General features: G+C 45.4%; 1 protein-coding gene across 2 annotated transcripts in view; it reads left to right on the top strand.

The window, feature by feature from the left end:
• adamts10 (ADAM metallopeptidase with thrombospondin type 1 motif, 10) overlaps positions 1-21,917 on the top strand; it is a 187,651-nt gene extending 165,734 nt beyond the window's left edge. For both annotated transcript variants that reach the window (XM_041205392.1, XM_041205393.1), the window contains 5 exons: positions 1,444-1,573; positions 5,312-5,516; positions 7,040-7,216; positions 11,691-11,847; positions 21,026-21,917. In XM_041205392.1, coding sequence (XP_041061326.1) covers positions 1,444-1,573; positions 5,312-5,516; positions 7,040-7,216; positions 11,691-11,847; positions 21,026-21,135 — 779 coding nt within the window. In that variant the 3' untranslated portion in view covers positions 21,136-21,917. The remainder of the gene's footprint in view (positions 1-1,443; positions 1,574-5,311; positions 5,517-7,039; positions 7,217-11,690; positions 11,848-21,025) is intronic.
• Positions 21,918-23,079: the final 1,162 nt, after the last annotated feature.

Genomic DNA, 23,079 nt, shown 5'->3' with positions numbered 1-23,079 from the left:
TTGAAAAATGCTTTTCTTAAAAAATGTTTACTTTGGTTAAATCCTTATTTTGGGCACCAGAAACTTCAGTTACTGAGAGTAAAAAAAAAGGCAAATCAAAACATTTTCAGACTCAAATTATTTTGAGTCATCTGTTGGAAAAATCCACCCTGTGGCCAGATTTAGTTCTTACAGAATGATGTCCACCATCACAAGTTCGTAACTGAAAAGATGACAGATTAGCCACTACAGTGGGAAAGCCTACCACAGAGCCCCTTACAGATATCACAGGCAATTGCAAATGTAACAGATGGATGTGGGCACAATTAGCATGGGAAAGCTCAGAGGAAGTGTTTAAAGTGAATCAACATACTTATTTTAATAATATATTATTGACTGGCAAATCTAGGAAATGCAGTTTAAGAATGAAGGTTCCCTTCTAAGACTGAGATGAGGAGATATGTTTTCTCTCAGAGGGTCATCAGTCTGTGGAATTCTCTTCCCCAGAAAACAGTGGAGACTGCATCATTGAATTTATTTGAAGCAGAGTTAGATACATTTTTGATAGACAAGGGAGTCAAATGTTATGGGGGGAGGTGGGGGTGTGGTGTGTGCAGACAGGAAAGTGGAGTTGAGACCACAGGTTAACCATGATCTTATGAACTGGCAGGATAGGCTCAAAGGACTGAATGGCCTACTCCTGCTACTAAGTCCTATGTTCCTATGTTCCTATCTTGCATGGCTTTGCTCTTAGAAGGTCAGAAGATGTGCTTTTATTTAATGTAACATATTGGGGCTGATTATACATCCTACACACACCAACAGTGTGCATAGGTATATGCAGCCAGCTAAAATAAGCTGACTGCACTGGATGCTGAAAGGTCAGTTCTTTTACTTAATTTACTTGTGCTGCAGGCATTTTGTTTATAACGTACGAGGTTCTGAGTGCTTACTGCCTTAAGGGAGACAAAACTCAGTGAACATTTCTGATCAATGCTCGGGGAAATTGCAGGTCTGCTGAGTTAATAGAAATTTTGAAGCCTTACTGCAGCCCTCATGTCATGAGTAACAGCATCCAATGATCCACAGGCTGTGTGATTCCTGTGCAGTCACCCAGGAGCTTACAAACCATTTACCCCCTTCTCTTCCCTACCCACCCCTCCAACAAACACACAACAAAGCCGTCAGATTGTAAAATTCCCCTATTATTTTTTAGTCATAGTTATGAATTTGGGTTGAATATGCCAAAATAAGCAATGAAACAAAATAAAGTACACACAATCCAAATAATTGTGTTTCCGTTAGTTCCTTATTCTGCAGATTAACTCCAGGGTCACATTAATAAGATTGCATAGAAATTACAAGAACTAATTACCTGTAACCATCTGGTTTTAAAACAGTGATCTCCAGTACTGAGTGCATTGTTCAAGTTACTGATTGTCAAATTTTATCATTTCTATATAGGTATTCAGGCACAGGCTGTTGTGTGCAAGAAATTGGATGATAATTCTGTTGTTTCTGCCCATTACTGTAACAGTGAAAACAAGCTTCCAGAAAAACAACGTGCTTGCAACACTGAGCCATGTACATCAGTGTAAGTAACACAGGGACTAAGAACTGGGTCAACACTTAGAGCAAATGTTACTGCTGTTCACACTATCACAAGCTCAATGGAACTGGTAAAATGTCATCTGATAAATGCTTGATCTCACTGAGTAACAATAAATAGGGCATCTTCCGGGCCCACTGAGAGAAGTGGCAACAAGGCAGTTATCATGGTTCATAAAATCTGGTCCCATTTTATTTTTTACACAATCACTTCTGTCTCTGGTTGATGTTCTGGTTGCCCTTACAAAGCTTGAATGTACTTTTTTCAAATTTGAATTTTCTTTCACAAATTGATTCAGAGATAACTATGCAGCATGTTTTCATGATCTGGAATGTGCTGCCTAAAAGGGTGGTGGAAACAGATTCAATCGTAACTTTCAAAAGGGAATCGGATATGTACATGAAGGGGAAAGATTTGCAGGGCTCTGGAGAAAGAGGAGGGAAATGGGGCTATAACTGAAGATAACCATCAAAGAGCAAGCACAAGCGTGAAGGACTGAATGTCCCCCATCCATCGTTCCATAATTTTCTTACACCAAATTATTGAAGGCAGCATATTCTTCCTCCAGAAGATGCTTTCAAACTGTGCGGATAACTGGTGGACATAATTGAATTAAAGTCAAACACATTGAATCTATGTTTCAAGGGAAAGGTGAAGAAGAGAGTGGTATTGAAGGGCGTGGCTGAGAGCAGGGCAATAGAAAAGAGCAAGTCTGGCAGCAGTTTGAGCTTGAAGCAAGCTGACCTCATGTGACAGAAGCCTGGACTTCCACTGCAGCACTCGAATATTGGGTGGCTTCTCTTGGTGCTGCAATGAAAGCTGAGACATCAAGCATCAGAAGCTTATGATGGTTGGGTCCTCAAGTGTGTTATGGAGTTGGCCACCACTTCCACGCTGAACAGGACGGACTTCAAGCTCTGCACATGGTTCTGTGTCAAGTTGGTGCCAGATTCTTGCACGCTCCTTTACATTACATGCAGGTTTTCTGCCAGGCTTGCCACTGCACCAAGCATTTCATTGTGCATAACCATCAGCCTTCTCCCTAGGCTACTGCATTAAAGCCGTCATCTAGAGTCCTCTCCAACAGAACATGTGTGCAAACGTTCGCTTCATGAAGCTGGCACCTGCACTACCCATGTTCCCTTCCCTGGCTGCAGGCCACTTGTGCCCAATGTCTCATCAAGTGCACATCCCGCCTCTGAGCTAACCTCCAGATTATACACATCCTTTAAACACACACAATGTCCAAAGCTGATGACTGCGAGTGTGTGATCGAGTGAGGGTGTTTCGTCATCATCACTGTCTTCTTGGTCTGCCACCACTGCCTGATCAGGTTGTACTTCTTGGGTATCTGAAAGGAAAAAGCCACAGGGTGGAATTGTGGTGAGAGGATATGGAACACGGGGATAGTTGGATGAGGGGGAACTGAGTGAGAAGGAGGATTAGGCATGAGGAAACCATCATCTTTGCTCATTTCATTCCTGCTCCTGGCCATGGCCTCAGCTAGAGCCGCTCAAATGATGGTGAGCACTGTCTATTCTGAAGAGATGCAGCCTTGCCTGTCCCCCAGTGGTTAACATCTTCCACCTCTGGTTATGCACCTCCTTGTCTTGCAAGAGAGAGAGAGAAGTGTGTCAGTGAGTATCGTGCAATATGTTTGTCTGATGCAGCCATTAATGGCAGTGTGCACAAGCCATGATATTTAGGTATGGTTTAGAGCAGTGCTATGTGTGAGGGTGAAATGAAGGTATGAATGTCAGGTATGAGTCCTGATTGATGAAGATTGATGGTAGATGAGTGATGGGCTATGGTGCATTGACTATTATCTGAGGCTAGTGGTGCAGTTGGTGTGTTATGACATTTAAAGGTGCATTCACTGACCTTGATCACTCATGTGAGGTCATTGACCTTTTTGCAGCGCTGCAACAAGTCCTCGGGAATGGACCCCTGGCCCTGACTGCCATGGCTCCATGGTCCCACTGCCTTCTGAGTGTTTGTCTGGAGGGCCTCCTGGCGCTCTGTGGATAGAGCACATCTCTTCCCTTCAGCACCTCCTCCACACCAAGGCCTTCAGTGTAATGTTAGAAAATCTTGGGCCTAAACTGTTGGGCCCCACCAACAGCAGGAACAGAAGCAAACTCAACAACAGGGTAAGTCATGAGGATGAGGTTTTAGAAGCCTGAAAATACCAGCACCAGCCAACATGCCAATTTCCTGACCCTGTTCCCGGAATTAGCCATGCCCCCACATGGCAGGAAGTCAATCAAGCTCATTAACAGCTTTGTAAAGTGCACTTAAAGGAGGCCACATGGGACAGGGGTCAGTTTAGCTGTCTGGAGGTGGGCATCCAGTGGCAGGCTGAGGGACCAGTGCTCCAGGCAAGCCCTCTCTGCCTGTCTGGGAGCACACTTGTGGCCTGGAGGCTGAACCTGTTTTTATTTCAAGTTTCAAAAAAGTTGGTGAGGAGTCACCTCCAAGTTGAAGTGCCCGCTCAATTGCTCACCCACAACTGCAGCCTTCTGCTCCCCTAAAGCTGGAAGGCCTCTGATTGGCCCTCCAGATTTGGGAGCTGGCCCTCTGCCCTTAATTGGGCAATGAAACTGTCTCCATGCCATTTAGGGATGCACCTCCATCAAAATCCAAGGTCAGTGCCTGCTTCCCCCCACCTTCCCCCCTCCCCCACCAAGGACAAACCCAAAATCACTCTCAACTCCGGGTTTCACCCCAGAGAGAAAATTCAGCCCTTGGAGCCGACTCCCTTCCAAATTGTTTCATTTTTCTGTCCTTCTCAGATCAGAGTACGTTGCAGAATGACTTCCAGAACCTGCTCCAGGAACAATGTACTTCCTCTTCAAGAGGTGAAAGCTGGCTTTAAGTGGTACAGGCTAGTTGTGACTGAAGCTACCCTTTTACACTTTAGACCTCCGACTGGGGTATGCAGCTACTCACCTGCAGATTTATCATTGGCTGCACACTTCAGTCATGTTAATTTGCATGTAGCAGAAAGTTGCCATTCTGCCTGCATCAGCAGCGACAGGCCCAGGTTCCTCCTGTATCATAATTCCTGCTCACATTTTCATTATCTATTAAATTTAACTCCCTTTAATTATAAGAACAAATTTTGTCCCAAACAATAGCTTAGGCCTCCTTTGCCCTGAGCCTTTCCACAGCCTCTCCCCTCCCCGTGAGTATGAGAGCATTTAAAACCCCTTCCTGATGACTTTCCCTGTTAATCTGTGGCCATTCCTTTGGTGTCAGCTGGTGGGCACTGACCACCAAAAATTCCACTCTGACCGCCAGCCAGCTGCTGCTTCTCACCCATTTCGTCTAGGCAACTGATTGGTAGCCACGCAGATGAGGCCTGGTCGTTAAATTTGCCTGGGCCTCACACTGTAGAAGTCGAGGGTTTGGTTTTTGCCTTGTCACTGAACTGCCCAACTCCCACGGATGGTTAAAATCGGGGCTTAAATTTCCAGAGATTTCTCTGGCCTGACAGCGGATACAAGTTTCAGAGACAAACACACAAAGTGCATTAGTCACTAGACTGACTGTTGTGACTCTGGAAGAAGCAGGATTTTACCCATGTGAATCAGACAATTATCAAAGCCATATAATATTGATTTCAGATATTTGAAGAGTGCACTGTTATTTGGGTGCTTTTGTCCTCACATTTATGGGTTTGTACATAAACATCAAGTCATTTTATATTTTCCACTTTTTCAGCTGGATTGTAGGTGACTGGACTGAGTGTAGTCGGACCTGTAATGGTGGGCTTCGCACTCGGGATGTCGTATGTGTCCAAAAAGTCACTGCTTCTGAACAAAAAGTACTGGATGATAGTTACTGTATCAGTGGACGCCCCTTGATAAAGGAAAGCTGCAATAACCACACCTGTCCACCTGAATGGGTTCCTCTTGATTGGTCTGAGGTAACATATACTTTATTATAGGATTTAAGTGTCCAATCAATATGAAGTTTGTTTATTGATAGTCAAAGAAATGCTACTCAATGGTATTTAATTGTAAGTCAAAACAAGTTATTCCTTTTAGGGTAGAAATTCAGGTCAGTGGAAAGAGTGGAACTGCGACACAAACCCTACAGTTTGAGGTGGATCCCAGAACCACCATGTTTCTCGCCCTGCTTCCTTGCCCCACAAATTGCACAGGACAGGAGTGGGTGGGGCAGGCCAGTGTTTCTTACTCCAGTTTCTACCTCCAGTGCTTGAATGTCAAAACCTGGGCTGCAAAGACAGGTGGGTTTGGGTGCTTCCAGGTAGAGTACACTCCAGTTGCACGTTACATCTTTTATGTACATTTGCAGTGGGGAGATGAATGTCGGGGTACATCATGGGTGAGAAGGGGTAATTATGGAAAAGGGCGAGCAGGTATATAATAGAAAATAGTATGGTCTTATACAAGCCTTAAAAACTTATAGAAGGATGGCTGAAGAGATTGCAGGACCACTGAAATGCGAAATCAGATTTTTGAGGATGAAACTATGAGAGAAATAAGCACTAGTGGAACTGAGAGTATATATGTACCAGAGGAGAAAGCAGAAAAATTGTTAGCAATTTCTGTTCTAATTCTGAGGACTGAACAGAACTCAAGACAGATATATTTCCAGACTGTTGATATGCACTCCAGGCTGTTAAAGAAAATCTCAAAGGTAAAATCAAAGGTTCTGACCATATTTTTTGATCCTTCCCATATGCTGCAGCAATCCTCATCCATGCTTTCATTATCTCCGAACTTGACTGTTCCAATGCTCTTCTGACTTTTCCATAACCTTGAATTCATCCCAAATTCTGCTGCTCGTATCCTAGCTTGCACCAGATCCCACTCATTTGTCATCCCTGTGCTCACTGATCTATATTTGCTCCCAGTCCACTAATGCCTTAGTTTTAAAATTGTCATCCTATATTCAAATCACCCCATAGCCATGCCCCTTCCTATCTCAGGAACCTCCTTCAACCTCTGTCAACCCTCCAAGAATTGTGTGTTCCTCCAACTCTGCACTTTAGTGCAACCCCCAATTTAGAGCTAATTTTTGAAAGGGATCAATCAAAATGGCTAATTGCTTTTGGAAAATCAAACTCCAGAGAAAGCCACACCATTTATGGATTTTGTCTTCATCTTGTGGTAGTTACGGCACTTAATGCAACAGCCGGATTCCGCTGTCAAATCCCTCCCTTCCCTGCTGAAGGAGGTGCCCAAGTTGTTCTATTTCTGACACAAGTCTCTGTCCTCAAGATGTGAAATCCATTTTCCTGGAACTTTGGATAGAGAGGAATCCTCCAGGTGAATAAAAATTGTGTCCCATAAACACTGTAGAGACATTTTGAGGCTTAATTTTCTTTTGATGGCAGCATCCAGCTTATATGATGAAATGAATCACAGTAAAATGTGCAACATCTTTCAAAATTTTAGCGCGTCTTTCTCCTTTTATTAACAGTGCACACCAAGTTGTGGAATAGGTAATCGACATCGTATTGTACTTTGCAAGAACAGTGATTACACCGTGACATATCCAGCTTCCCACTGCCCTGCGGAATCCAAACCTCCCACCCGCATACGATGTACTTCACAGCGATGTCCACTCCCTCGCTGGGTAGCGGGAGAATGGAGCCCGGTAATCATTTAACAAGATAAGTTGTTGCTCCTTCCAGGGAAATTAGGTTACTCTGTGCACAAAGAAGGTTGTAAGTAGAATGAAGATATAAGATCCCATAGAGTAAAGTTTTTTTGTTAATTCAAGTCCAGGTTCAAGTTGAAAAGTTACTTCGGGTAACTTGTGGAACAATTCCATTATTTCACACACAAAATAGTTACAAAAAGCTTTCTACAAAACTAGGTCCCCTCTGTTCTGTTTTTCTTTGAAGTCAAAAAAGTGATGGGTATTTGGAGGAACCCAACAAGCAAATTAATAGAGGCAAAGATATTGGGGTTATTCCAAATATATCTAGGTAAGCTGTAAGGAGGACACAAAGATGCTGCAAAGGAATATAGAATAGAATCTTGTTGAGGTATCAGGGGTCTCACCTGCTGGCTGGAGAGCCAGCAAAAGACCCACGCTGCATCTTTTCAGGAGGGCCTGCGAAACCACAAGCCAATCAGGCAGTGGCTAGGCCTGGAGTGGGTCTTGCCCTGGAACCAAGACCCCGGGGGTGGAAGTTTCGCCTACGAAGAACTGCCAGCCAATCAGAGGCCAGCGGCCCTTGTGCTCAGCAGCGCCACTGGATAGGTGATGCACTTTGGAAGGAGTAATTTGACAAGGAAGTATTTAATGAATGGCATGACACTAGGAAGTTCTGAGGAACAAAGGGACCTTGGCCCGTGTGTTCATAGATCTCTGAAGGTGGAGGGGCATGTTACTGAGGTGGTGAAAAAGACATATGGGACACTTGCCCTTATCAATCGAAGCATAGGTTATAAAAGTATGGGGGTCATGTTGGAGTTGTATAGAACCTTGGTGAGGCCACAGCTGGAGTACTGTGTACAGTTCTGGTTGCCACATTATTGGAAGGATGTGATTGCACTGGAGGGGGTGCAGAGAAGATTCACCAAGATGTTGCCTGGGATGAAACATTTAAGTTATGAAGAGAGGTTGGATAGAGTTGGTTTGTTTTCGTTGGGGCAGAGAAGACTGAGGGGCGACCTGATCGTGGTGTACAAGATTATGAAGGGCATGGACAGGGTGGATAGGGAGCAGCTGTTCACCTTAGTTGAAAGATCACTCACAAGGGGACACAAGTTCAAGGTGAGGGGCAGGAGGTTTAGGGAGGATGTGAGGAAAAACTTTTTTACCCAGAGGGTGGTGACAGTCTGGAATGCGCTGCCTGGGAGGATGGTGAAGGCAGGTTACCTCACATCCTTTAAAAAGTATCTGGATGAGTACTTGGCATGTCATAACATTCAAGGCTATGGATCAAGTGCTGGTAAATGAGATTAGGTAGGTAGGTCAGGTGTTTCTCACGCGTCGGTGCAGTTTCGATGGGCCAAAGGGTCTCTTATGCACAGTGTGATTCTGTGATTCTGTGATGGACATTGGTGTTCCAGAAATGTGGAGCAATGCATGCCACAGGTAAATAAGTTGGGGGAGTGTTCCATGGGGTGGGGGTCGTGGAGAGAGGGGTGCAGGGAATCAGCAGCAAGGACAGGGGAGGTGTGGCTTTCAGCGGGGCCTCCCTCCCAATGGTGAGTCCCTCGATGAGTGCCTTTGATCGAGGACTACCCAACCCCACAGCGTGCACCCCACAACATCCCCCCCGGAGATGACAAGCTGGTTGTACAGCTTTCGCTGCTGTGCACGCGGCAAGTCCACCAGCAGCTGGGTTAATATATTTTTCTAAATGTATATATTTTTTTTTTAATTATATAGTTCCTCCCTGGGGAGGGTTTGGGGGAGAGAGGTTGAAATAACTCCCCCCTTTTATGCAGGAGAGGAGAGGAGGGAGCAGCTGGGTTAATAGCACTAGTTTTGGATGAGGCCCTTAAGCTGTCATTAATTGGCCACTTAAGGTTCTCAATTTGTTGTGGAGCAGGAAGATTGACCATAAGCCCTCCCCCTACCCCATTAGACAGGTTAAGTGAATGCACAACCAAATGGCAGATGGGAGGATTGTGTGGGAGGCGTGAGGTTATTCACATTCACAACAAGAATCAAAAAACAGGGTGTTTTTTAAAAAGTGCAAAACTTTTAAATGTCAATGTTTAGAGAAAGTTGCGCGTAGTCATACAAGGGAAGCAGAAAGTTAGCAGACAGCTACAGCAAGCAATTAGGAAGGCAAATGGCATGTTGGCCTTTATTGCAAGGAGATTGGAGGACAAGAATAAAGAAGTTTTGTTACAATTGTACTGGGCTTTGTTGAGATCAGGGGCAGAATTTTGTGCCCTCCCCTATGCTGATTTTGATGGCAGGAGGGCATTCAACAGGTGGGAGGGTCGGGACCCCAGCAGCTTCCCACCCCCACCCCGATTAAGTCCCTTGCGGGCAGACCCATGCATGGCCTTCTCACCCACCACCAATTGAGGCCATTAAGTGGGCAATTGATGCCCACTCAAGGGTCTCATCCCACTGCCACTGGTATTAGCCCAGTGGAGGGCAAGTAGGAGGTTCGCCATGCAGGGGGTATGACAAACAATCTGGTGCAGGGTTGTTTGCGGGCTCCCTGAGGGGGCCCCTCTTACAAAGTCGATCAGTGTCTGTTTGAGGGACCTGGCATTAGGAAGGGAGGGGGGCCCACTGATAGCCACCCCCAGCTCTTGCTGCCATCCCTCCCCCATGACCCCCACCCTTTAAGCCCCTCCTGCCATCATTCCCTTTGGCCTGGGATCCAGCAATGATCCTGGGTCAAAATCAGCACCTGGTGGGTGTCGTACTAGCAACAGCCACTGTCTCACAGTGTAGCCGTTCAACAGAGCTGGTGGCCACTGTCCAGCAGCTCTCAGTGGGTGGGACTTCCAGCCCCAGATCCTTGATCCTGGGAGAAGACCCACTGCTGGCCTGTTAAATGCCTGAGTGGAGCAAGATACATCGGGCCTTCCCACAAGGAGATGATGTGGGGCTCTTGCTGGCTGTCCAGCCAGCGGCCAAGATCCCTATCGCCCCAGCAAGATTCCAGCCCACACCTGGAACACCATGCACAGCTGTGGTCTCCATATAGGAAGGATATACTCACCTTGGAAGTGGTACAGCAAAGGTTCATTAGATTGCTTCCTGAGATAAGAGGGATCTCTTATAATGAGTGGTTGAGTAAATTGGGCCTATACTTTCTGCAGTTTAGAAGAATGGGAGGTGATCAGATGGAAACATAGGTTGTTCAATGATGAGAGGCTGAAAAGTGCACCTATTCTTTCTGGAGTTTATGAGAATGAGAGGTGATTTTATTGAAAAAACAAGAGTTTGAAGTGGCTTGACATGGTAGACACTGTGAGGTTCTTTCCCCTGGCTGGGGAATCTAGAACACAGGGGCGCAGTCTCTGAGATGTCGATCATTTTGGACTGAGATGAGGAGAAATTTCTTCACCCAAAGGGTTGTGTGGATTTGGAGTTCTCTACCCCAGAGGGTTGTGGATGCTCTGTCATTGAATATATTGAAGGCTGAGACAGATTTGGGGAGTCAATGGATATGGGGAGTCCTGCTCTGATCTCTCATCTTCATCTCTAGAATGGATTTCTCAGTTGTTCCCCAAAATAGCCTTCCTTTCTCAGTTAACACAAAACTTCATTGCCCAAGTCTACTACCGCATAAAGTCCTGTACTCCAATTATGGTTATTGACAAATTAATTGGCCCTGTTTTCTCCTGTGCATGAACTGAAAGACTTCTGAAGCCTGCCTCAACATGCAGATGCAGGCAACCTCAACGATTCCTCTTTTCCAGCCTGTGAGAGGCTGTACGCTTTCTGTCAGTGTTTTCCAGACATTCCCAAACCCAGCATTCCATCGTCACAAATCTTTGGCTCAATTATGTCATTGGTGCTGTGGCCCCATTTTAACTCACTTGCACATATTTAGGTATTAAAAAAAGACTTAACATGGCTAAGGAACGCTCTTCAGTTTATTCCAAATCCTGGTTTTGTCCTCACCCTCTTCTTCGGAAGGTGACACGACAGCACTACATCAAGGTATCAACTTGGCTCAGCTGGTTGCACATTCATCACTGAGTACAAGATGGTGAAGTCAAGCTCAACTCCAGAAACTGAGAACCTAATCGAGGCTGACACATCAGTGCAGCATTCTCCAAGTTCTTCTGGAAGAGATGTTAAACCAAGGAACTTCTGTGTCTGCTCAGGCGGACACCAATCACCCCACGGCACTTTTTTGAAAAACAACTGGGAGTCCTGCTGGTACCTGGTCAGCATTCAGCTATCAACCAGCCTCACCAATAACAGATTAACTGGCCATGCACCTCATTTAGAGAATGTACCTCACTGTATTCTGGATTAATGACTAGTGCAGGACATGGCATAGTGGCAATTTTTATTCTAGGGTATATATGAGACTGTAGAAGATTCACTGTCTTCCTCTTGTTGTTGAACAATTGTGTGATGCTTTACTCCACACATGCTTAGGATAACATCTGTATTTTATGTCTTTCCTCAGTGTTCTGTGCAGTGTGGCCTGGGTCAGCAGATGCGAGTGGTTCAGTGTTTAACATACATTGGTCAGCCATCTATGGAATGTCCAGAATCTCTTAGGCCTGCAGCCATGCAGCAGTGTGAGAGCAGATGTGAAGCTCTTCCCACTGAGAATCCAGAAGGTAAAAAACTGTTCCTTTCAATCCTGTTGCATTGCTCTAGTTTTGTCCTTGTATAGGTTATTCAAGAAAGTCCAAATTAAATGTTCTTCAGAGATAATATATTTAGTCCTTAAAAGAACAGCTTGTTTGGCGACATAAACAGAAAATGCTGGAAATAACATATATAGCACCTTTAATATAATAAAATGTTCCAATTAGGCACTTGGCAGGAAAAACAAAGTATGATACCCTCAAGCATAAGGAAATATTAGGTCAGATAACCAAAAGCTTGGTCAAAGAGGTAGGTTTAGATTTTAAGGAATGTCTTAAAGGAGAAAAGTGAGGTATAGAGGCAGAAAGGTAGGGGGAGGGTAATCCTGATCCTGGAGCCTAGGCAGCTAAAGATGCAGCCACCAGTGGTGGAGTGATTAAAATCAGGCATGCACAAGAGGCCAAAATTAAAGGAGTTCAGATATCTCAGAAGGTTATCGGGCTAGAGGAGATTAGAGAGATAGGGAGGGGCGAGACCGTGAAGGGATTTGGAGCAATAAACAACAAGGGCTGGGATTTTCCACGCCTACTGGTGTTGGGTGTGTTTGGCTGTGTGAGCAGACAATATAGCAAGAAGGCCAAAAATCGGTTTCACGATGTCATGAAACCAGTTTGCAATCGTCCACTCTGCCCATCAAGAGCAGGCCGCGTTTCCCACCATCGGACATCGGGAACCTCATTGTAATATATTTGCATATCATTATAAACCCATCCCACCGGAATCATCCCCCACACTGGATCATCACGCTGACGTGTTTCACAACTGCATATATAAGGTGTGCACTTGGTGGCTGGACTTTGAATGAAGTTCAGAGGTGAGTGCACAGTAACGTTGCACAGGGCTCGCTAGGGCCTCCTGTTAGACTTGAAGGTTCAGGTGCGTTGGTTTTTTTTTAATTCATTCATGGGATGTGGGGCATCACTGCCTGGGCCAGCATTTATTGCCCATCCCTAATTACCCTTGTTCAGAGGGCAGTTTAAGAGCCAACCACATTGCTGTTGGTCTGGAGTCACAGGTAGGCCAGACCAAGGACAACAGATTTCCTTCCCTAAAGGACATTAGTGAACCAGATGGGTTTTTACAACAGTCGACAATGGTTTCGTAGTCATCATCAGACTTTCAATTCTAGATTTTTATTGAATTCAAATTTCACCACCTGCTGTGGTGGGATTCAAACCCGGATCCCCAGAGCACCCTTGGGCTCTAGAATACCAGTCCATTGACAATACCGCTTCCTACATCTGGCACCTGCTGCAGGATTTGGCAGAGGGCATCTACTGCCAGTGGCTGTGAAAGTGACAGCAACGCTCAATTTTTACGACAGTGACTCCTTTCGGGGCTCCAGGTGACCTCTGTGGGATATCACAATCCTCCACCCACAAATGCTTCCATGAGATCACGGATGCCACCTTCATGAGGACGCACACTTTGTGCATTTCGCTCAGGACCAGGACAACCAGAACGCAAGAGTGATTGGATTTGCCCAGATCTCAGGTTTCCCACTGGTGCAGGGTGCTATTGACTGCACTCACGTGGTGTTCTGATCTCCATGGCAACAGGCATTGAACTATGTCAACCACAAGGGCTTCCATTCGCTGAATGTGTAGCTGGTGTGCAACCACCACAAATGCAGGTCTGCGCACGGTTCCAGGGGTGTGCATGACTCCTACATTCTCAGTCGGACTCAGATCCCTGAAGTCTTCCAGGGTCCACAGAAGCTGCAGGGTTGGCTCCTCGGGGACAAGGGCTACCCACAGAGGATGTGACTGATGACACCCATGTGGCAACCTCAGACTGTAGCAGAGCGAAGGTATAGCGAGGTGCATACTGCAACTCGCAACTTGGTGGAGCTGAAAATAAAGTTCTGGTGCCTGGACCAGTCTGGTGGAGCCCTGCAATACAGTCCACAGAGGGTGTCATGTATCGTTGGCTCCTGCTGCGCCCATTACAACCTGGCACTGCAACGGGGAGACGAGCTAGCTGAGGAAGAGGTGGAGGAGCTGGACGTCTTCTCCAATAAGGAGGACGTTGACCGGGATGAGGGTGAGGGGGTCCTCGAAGACGCCAATGACAACGATGAGACCCTCACAGTAGCCAGTGGTGCACTCGGGAGGCACTCATAGCTGCTAAGTCTGTGGAGGATGATGACGACATGCAGTGAGGAGACACCATAGTTCCTCACATTGCATCTGCGAACGTTTGACTCCAGTCTTCAGGCTGACAGCAGCGCACAGACCCTCTGTGATAAGGCTTCAGTCATGGAGACACATCGAAGGCCCTAATAGTTGCTCGATTCCAGGAAGATGATGATGACATGCAATGAGGACACTCCATAGATCTTCACATAGCCTTTGTGAGTGCCTGACTCCTGTCTGGCCAAGGGCAGCTCACTTGCACTTTGTGATCAGGGTCATATCATAGAGACTCAGACATGAAACATTAAATGCACCTGATCCTTTGTCAGCCTTCAGCACCTCACCCCTTCAGGAGCACAGAGCCACCACAGCATGGTTGTCTGATGGATGTTGCACTGCTGGATCCTCACTTCATAGAGCACCACCGACCTCGTCGTCAGCACAGGATTGGTCCAGATCTTTGCCAGCCAGCTAAATGGCTCTGTTTTCAAAATCTGTGAGGATCTTGATTTCAGGCATTCCTCCACCAATCTGCAACCTCTCCCTCTTCTTGTGTGCCAGTTTGTCCTGCATGAATAGAGGTGGAGGGAGTGTGAGCAGGACACATGGCACTGCATGGAATGTTTGTTTGGTGAACGGAGCCATGGACAGAATGAGGACATGAGCTCCACTGGATATGAGCTTAAGAAAGATGTGAGGGTGTGTGTGAGAGTTAATGGTGCTGTCTCTTGAGGTGTGAGATCCCTGTGGGTGTGTGGTGGGTTTGTGAGCATGTGAGTTGAGAGTGTTGAGAAGAGTGACTTACCCTGGTGGAATGGATGAGATCATTCATCCTGTTGCGGCACTGGGTGGCTGTCTTCTTTTGCAGAGCTCTGGCCCTGACCACTGCTACCGCCGCCTCCCATGCTGGATTAGTGAGGTTGCTGCCCATCCTGCGGCCAGAGCTGGGGTAGAGGGCATCATGGTGGGCCTCCATTGTGTCCAAAAGGTGCTCAAGGGACACAACATTAAACCGGGGGTCTGCAATCTTCCTGACTTTTGGGGCTATGTCTTCTTCACAGCAGTCCTGGGCTGGAAGCACTGAGAGGTGTGCACGTAGCTGGACTTTAAATATGGCGCCCGGCATGATGAAGTAGAGAGGTGACAGCATGGCAGATGAATGACAACCAGCCCGCCATCGAAACAGCATGTTTCCCAGGAATGCATGGCTAATGAGGCGAGATTGGGACGATACGGCATGAAAAGCCGTTATCGCAGTCGACAGGTATGACATCCTTTTTCCGGCCCGCTACCTCACTTAGTGCAAATCTGGGCTGATTCCACCCAAAGTCTGTGCTATGGTGGAAGACAGGAGTGATGTGACATGTGGGTGGTGTGATACTAGGGTAATGTGATATAAGGAAAAAGACAATGATAAAAGGACAAATAAAGAAACAAGAAATGGTCTAGCGGTTGAGTTGTAAATGGCAACAACAGAATCCTAACCAGCACCTGCAGCCCAAGGTAAAAGGGAGCTGTGCTAATGATATGAAATTATTGAACTCAGTGTTGAGTCTGGAAGCTTGTCAAGTGGCGAGTTGCTGCTCCTTGAGCTTTCATTGAGCATTATTGGAAAGTAGGGAGCTGAGGAGAGAATAAAAGATTTAAAATGGTGAAATAGGCAAATGAACAGAAACTCTGATTCACACTTGTGAACTGAATGGAGGTGCTCAGCAAAGCAATCACCCAATCTGCATTTGGTCTCCCAATGCAGGAGAGAGTGCACCATGACCATGCAGCGAATACTGTGTATTCAATTGAAAGAAAGACAAGTAAATCATTGTTTCATCTGGAAGAATTGTCCCAGATCTTGGAAAGAAGGAGGCGAAGGAGCAAGTGCTCCATCTTCTTCACTTGCATGGGAAGGTACCGTGAGAAAGGGAGCAGGTTTTGGGGGCGATGGACATTCAAGTTCAAGATCTTGTGGAGGGAATGGTCCCTTCTGGACTTGGCTCTGGATGCTTCAGAGTAGATTTTTTTTGGCACTGTTGTGTAATTCTCCACTTTTTGCCCCATTTATGAATGCTCAGCACTGATTTAGGACACATCATGTGACTCAGATTCACTAGCTCTTTGTCTAGGGCCAATATCATTTAAATTTGATGGTGAGATTCAACTTGTGTTCGTAGTTTCCTAAATAGCAAGCTCCTCATCTGAATAATGGCTGCCAACTGGAGACCAGTACGTCCCTTGAGGTAGTCACCTCAAACACTTGTACACCTCTTGTCGGTGACAGTGGCCAAAACATGGCACCAAGGTAGTCTGGACCTCTTGCTGGTGCAATTAAATAATCACATTGCCTTCCATCAATCCAATTAGCATGCCAGACAAATATCACCAGTATGGTTCTGATAGATTTTTAAAGTAGGTTAGTACACTTAATGTGAAAGGAAAGGCTGGGGGAGCACTTTTTGTTCAAAGAGCTTCCCCAGTGTCAATTGAACAAGCATAATAATATTGCAGTGCCTTTTTTGGGATCATGCACTTCTGGGAATTACTGCTCCATTACAATTAATACAGCTGCATAGGGCTAAAGGGACTCCTCCTACTTGGGGGTCTCACTGCAACCACCTGGAGGCAATGAGTCCTGGCTGGGTGGGCTTTTGTTTAGGTTAGAAATTTGACATGTATCAAGTTCTGCAGTCAAGGGACAGATTGTCTGTCACTGTGGACCTGAGGTAGCAGATTTGCTAACCACTTCTGGGGTCTTAATTAGTGTGATCGGGGCAAAGAGGCAACACCTTGTCCCATGACCATGGTTTTGGAGAGGCTGTGTGGATTTTCACCGTGGTGTGTATTGGAGAGGCTCTCTGCTATGGCAAAAATCCAGGAAATGGCTGAAAATTCTAAGTCCCGCCCCCGAACTTGGCATTCCCCACCTTCATGGGGCAGGCCTGGAGTCAGGTCGGGGTTCACGCTTGCGCGATTCATGGAGGCGGCTGGCCATTTAAATCACTAGCTGTTCACTGAAGTGTGACTTCGGAAGAACAGGAGTGTGGAATTCAGTGTGCAGAATGGAACAGGTAAGAGGAGGTCTGAGCTTGATGGATGTGTTTGAATAACCAGGGTACCCCTTTGAAAGGTAAAGAACCCCTTTGAATAGGGTCCTGAGACACCTTTGGGAGAAGTAATACACCCTTTGGGAGAGTTAAGGCATCCTTTGGGATTGGGAAGGCACTCTTTGAGATTGTTAAATGTGAACATGATTATGCACTTTTTACACATTAAATCATTGGAACTGTCAAGCTGTCAAAGAGCTGTCCAGCTGTCAAGGAACTGTCCAGCTCAACGAACATCAAGCTGTCAAGGAAATGTCCAACTGTCAAGGAGATTTTAAGCAGCTGTCCAGCTGTCAAACCTGTCAAAGCTATCCAGGAAGTTTCAAAGCTGTCAAGTAATTTTCCAAGGATACTAGGTGCATAGGCATGGAGGGAGTAGGGGCAAAGGGTGGGGGGCATAGGTTGGCATGAGTTGGCATTAAGTTGGCATAGGAGGTATGGAGCAATGGGGTAGGTAGAGGGGGAATGGGTTGGCATAGATTGGCATGGATGTGGAGTGGTGAGTGTGGGTGAGGGGTGAGGGCTGGAGGAAAGTTTTTTGTTTCATTATTATTTTTTGTTTATTGAAGCACAGTGCCGAGGCACAGAGGCAGGCCTTACGCCTAGCCCGCCTCTGAACCTGGCAGCCTGTGCATTCATTATGGGGTCACCCACCCCAACTCCTTTCTCAGCCCATGCTCCCCTGCAACAGCCCCCCACCACCCCCCGAGAATCTGACCTGCAGGCAGACATTTTTAAAGGTCAGGTTTGGCAAGCAGGGAAATTTTCCGACGCAGCGAACCCAATCTGGGGACATCAGGGCCATTCCATTTCTGCGGGAAAGTCAATGGTCAGGAACATGATAAAGACAATACCAGTGTGAGGACTAGGGCACAACCCTGTTTCACTCCATTCTTCACTCTGAGACTGTCGAAGTGAAGCCTTCAAACTGTTTCAGTGCAATGCACGTTGTCATGGAAGGAGGATGAGACTGAGGAGCTTTGCCTGACAGCCAGTTTTCCCAAAATCTTGTAGCGCCCTCCTCTACAGACTGTGTTGAATGCCTTAGTGAGATCTACAAAAGTAAGGTAAACAGGTCTACCCTGTTTGCCACGCTTCTCTTGTAGCTGGTGTAAGAGATCATATCCAGAGTAGATTTTTTGGCACAGAAACCTCACTATGCTACTGGATACACTTGGTCTGCAAGTAGATCGAATCTTTTAAGTGTGAGCCTACAATAGGCCTGCCCCATGACTCTAAGGAGTGAGTTGCCCGTGTAGTTGTTGCAGCCTCCTTGTTTGCCTTTGTTTTTGTACAGCATGAATATTTTTGCATCCTGCTGAACAGAGCCTACTTTACAGCAGAAAGGGAGAGGTCAGAAAAGGTGTAGCAATAGATGTGATTAACACCCATGAGCAGTTCGGCTGGGATTCCATCCTTGCCAGGTGTCCTTCTGTTTGCTAAACAGTCTATGGCCTTCTTGAACCCAAGCAAAAAGGGTTCCTCATCTAACTCATCCATGACAAGAAGCTGCGGGAGAGCATCAGGCGATGACTGGGAGATGTCCATCGCATAGGAGTACAGTTCACAAACCTGTTCAGCTTAATAGAACATCTGTTTACGTCTATTGGCGGGTCTTCTGTATTCTGTCTTCAGGGGAGCAACTGCAGTGATGGTAAGACCAAGCGTCCTCTTGATCCCTCCATAAATAACTTGTAGATTTCCATTGTCACAGGCAGTTTGGATTTCTTGACATAAGTTGATCCCTTGTTTATTTGTGCAGTATTTTCCTGTCTTATGTGTGCCTGTCTTGGCTAATTCAGGTTGTCCAGTGTTTTAGCTGTTGGGTTTATATTGTGCATCATGTAGGTTTCGTTTTTTGCATCAATGACAGATGTCATCTCAGTTGAGCAGGCCTCAAACCCACCCTTGTTGCGGGTTCCACTTTTACTAAAAGATGATTTTGTTGTGTCTTGGATGATTGAGCTTAGTGAGTTCCAAACTTCATCGATACCAGCATTGCCACTTCCCGGTAAACCTTTGGTTGGTGGCAATCATTCTGGTGACAGTGCAGAGTGCTAGTATTTGGCATCATTACTTGTGCAAGGGACGTTGATATGTGAAGGGCCATTGTGTTTAGAATTGTAAATCATTTGGGGCTTCACCTTCATTTCATTGCTGACAGGAGAGTTGGTCGGTGTCATAATCTGCTCTCTGGTAGGTGCGGGTATAGAGAACACTGAGCAGATCGCACCTTCTCATGACAACCAGGTCTGGTTGATGCCAATGTCCAGACCTTGGAGGACTCCATGATACCTTGTGGCGATGTCGGCCCTGAAAGAAGGTGTTGGTGATGCAGAGTTCATTCAGGGCACAAAGCTCAAGAAAATGTCTGATATCGTAGATCTTGCCCACCCAATGAGGACTGAGATATGTTAGCCATGAATCACTGTCTACCTGAACAAGTGCATTGAAGTCACCATTTGAAATGTTCCTCACAACATCACCTGGGATGTTGTAGAAATGGTCTTTGTCTGAGATGCTGGCATACAGAGTTGGTGCATAGGGGCTTATGATGTTGACTGTGCCTCCATCAGATAATAGCCATGCGGAGATGAGGTGCTCCAAGGTTGCTACTGGCAACTCAGTTGACAGTGTCAGGCAGTTGCTCAATGCGAAGCCTGTTCATGGTGGTCTTTAGTGGTCCTTCCATGCCAGTAGAAGGTGTGGTTGCCTCGCAAATAGATTCTGTGTCGGCTATTCGTATAGCGGCAATGTCAACATTAAGCTCGTGTAGTTCACAGTCAATCAAGGCCGTCTTGTATGCACTCGCTGTGGCATGTGAGCCATTGTGCCATTGTTCATGCCAGGCCCCGCAGTCCTCACATTCCAGCTTCCAAGACGAAAAGTCACCTTTCTTTGTGTGCTGTGTAGCCTAGGCATGGTGTTAGGAGGTGCAGACTTGCCTAGCGTCTGCACCCTACTCTCAACCTCTTAGGCTGGTATCCAGAGGAAAGACAAAAGCCTATGCGTTTGGGCCTAGTCAGTTGCAGGAGGTACCAGAAGTTTCTAACTTGATGGAAGCACCAATAGCCTAGTTGGACTCCCAGCCAGATTTTTTGTTGGATTTACGCCCTCAGCCATTAACTCGAGGTGTTTACTGTTGTTAATGTTGAAAGGCAGGACCAAAACCACAAAAGCTGCCTGGCCCCTCTTAAGGCAGCCAGCCCCCCACCTCCAGCGCCTGCCTGCAAAACCTAGCCTAGCCGTTCATCCCCCTCGATAGAATCCCCACAACAGCAAATTCAATTAAGTTAAAGTAAACCCCCTCAGTAGCCCACCACTTCAGCATTTTAATCCCCTTAGTAAAATCCCACCTCAATACTAAACCACCTCAGTAAACCCCCATCACAGCAGTAAAACCACCCCAAAAGACCAAACAACAAACTCCCCCACCCCAACAGCCTATCACAATAGCACTAAATACCTCCCAACTAAATCCCCTCAAGACAGTACCAAACCCCCCAGTAACCCCTCAATAGACCTCGCACTGTAACTCTAAATCCCCCAGAAAGATCCCTACCACACCAAAGCACTAAATCCTCCCAATAAAGCCCATCACACCACTAAAACCCATCAAATAGACCACCACCACAGCAATTAATTCCTCCCGATAACCCTCACCACAACAATAGAAACAGTAGAAAAGCAATTTTTGAGAAAGGTTTTTGGTGAAATTTATGCTGTTGCATAAAGTCAGATCTCTATAAATAGTGACAAAGTTTTGATGAATTGTGTTTGTACCAAGGGTGTGCTGCATTATAGAAAACATTAGAGCAATGATAGAATCTTCCCTATGTTTTTGTCTCAAATGCTGTTGGTCAAAGCATGTCTTGTAGCAAGGAGTTTGATTATGGTTTGGTTTCCTCTCACAGAATGCAGGGATGTGAATAAAGTGGCTTACTGCCCACTGGTGCTAAAATTTAAATTCTGCAGTCGGCCCTACTTCAGACAGATGTGTTGTAAAACTTGCCAAGGACATTGACCTTCAAGAACAGCTTCAACTGAGCAAAATATTTGAACGGAGTCGGACTGCAATGTGGACCAAATGTTGATACGTTGTATTCATTAAAAATGGAGATAGGAGAAGAAAAGATGTTAACAAGCTAATAACATGAACCAACAAGCTCCACTCGTAACATGGCAAGTCTGACCTACAACAGTCATCTCATCGGTATGTCATAAAACAATCAGCAGTGACCATGATTTATATACGTTGCTGAATTCATGGACTCCATCATTTGAGTCAACCTTAAACATCAAATATTGGCTGCAGACAGCACCACAGTACATTATTAATGCTCAAAACTACAAGCAATGCTATTGACCAGTTCTTTTTTGAATTTGTAGGGTTTTTTTTAACAGTTCCATCATCTTGAACAAGAGCCAATTCCCCAGTATTATGGATGACAGCATAGCTATATTATGAAAGTGCTGTTTAGCTGTTAACTTGTTCACAGAGAGAATATTTAACAAATTTTGTAACAGTGTATTAATAATGGATTTTGTGAAGGGTATAAATGATCTCCATTCTTAATCCATAGATGTGCTATGTGCTGCAAGGATTTGCCAAAAAAAGCTACAGCATTATAACCCCCCAGTGAGCCTTGGGTGCTGTCCATTTGCTTTCTGTACTTTTGATGTTTTCTCGTATCTCCACCAGTGAATTAAGCTGACTTTTCAATACTGGACTGTTTAATCTAGACAGTGGTTATTTTTATTCTGGGTTGCACTGCTGAAACAGTCATAAATAAAACATTTAATATAACTAGTACAATGTAAATCAACATTAATAGACTGCAAGAAAATGACTGTGAAGTCCAAGCTGCTCACTGATTGTTCTGTTCTCTTATCTTATTCGTTCAGATTGCTATGTATTTATGGAATTTTAAACCTAAAGTACTATTCACGAATTAATTTCACGTGTATCACGGAATTGCCAAATAGTAGTCCTTTAGGAATTGACCAGAAAGACAATACCATTGTCACATAAACCACTTTGCAACTGACCAGTTGCAGTCATTGTAGAGCCTCCTGTCTTGGCCAATGTTGACTCTGTTAGCATTTGCGACAACACTGAGATTAAAATGGATGAGTGGTAGAACTGGTGCCTCAGCAATGATACTCAGAATATTGTTCCCTGAAAATTTGCGCTACCCAACACTTTTAGTACAAATTGACAACTTAGTTGCCATAATACGTTGTGGTAAATCTTTAAGGTTATGTATTAGCTCATCTGACAAAAAAAATTGTGCTATGATATTTAATTGAAAATAGTGCACTTTTTGACCTGAGTAGCCAACCCTGCTTGGCTCAACTTGGTTAGTTTGTTGGTGACATGAGAGAGATGTTCATCCTATCTCCCACTGAAAATTACAATATCTCTGGCCCCTGTTGAAACAGGATCCACCCGTTTTTAGGACATAATAGATATATTCTTCATTCCAAAATGCTTGGCTGTAAATGTGTATATTCCTGATTGTTTAACAAGTAGAGAGCATGACTGGGCCTCGACATTTAGTGCCATCTGCCTTTTTTCAGGATTAAATTTGTCAGGTAATTGCCACCCCTAGTTTTTCCAGGGTTTGCGTTATGTGAGGTATTGGGGAGGCATCAGACTCTGGCAATCCATTTAACTTCCTACAGAATCACATTGTCTTCATTAGGAATCAACACTATCATCAATGACCACCACTCTGGAATGGCACAGGCCCAGCATCTTCTGAATTTCTCCAGCTTTGTGCTTTTTCTCCCTTGTCTGTCACGTTGAAATACAGACCATGTTTACCTGATATACCAGCCACTTCTCATAGCATTGTCCAAGAACAGCAACTGCAAACCTAGCAACAATTTCTTAGTTCAATATTTCTGTATGGAATGTAAAGGAGCTGATGTTTGCCTTCATTTTTTGAGGAACTCAATTTGTCAT

Source organism: Carcharodon carcharias, chromosome 14 (assembly GCF_017639515.1).
Source record: "Carcharodon carcharias isolate sCarCar2 chromosome 14, sCarCar2.pri, whole genome shotgun sequence".
In the NCBI taxonomy this organism is placed as follows: domain Eukaryota; kingdom Metazoa; phylum Chordata; class Chondrichthyes; order Lamniformes; family Lamnidae; genus Carcharodon; species Carcharodon carcharias.
The sequence above is the reverse complement of the archived record's forward strand: the minus strand, read 5'-3'. Positions and strand labels throughout refer to the sequence as shown.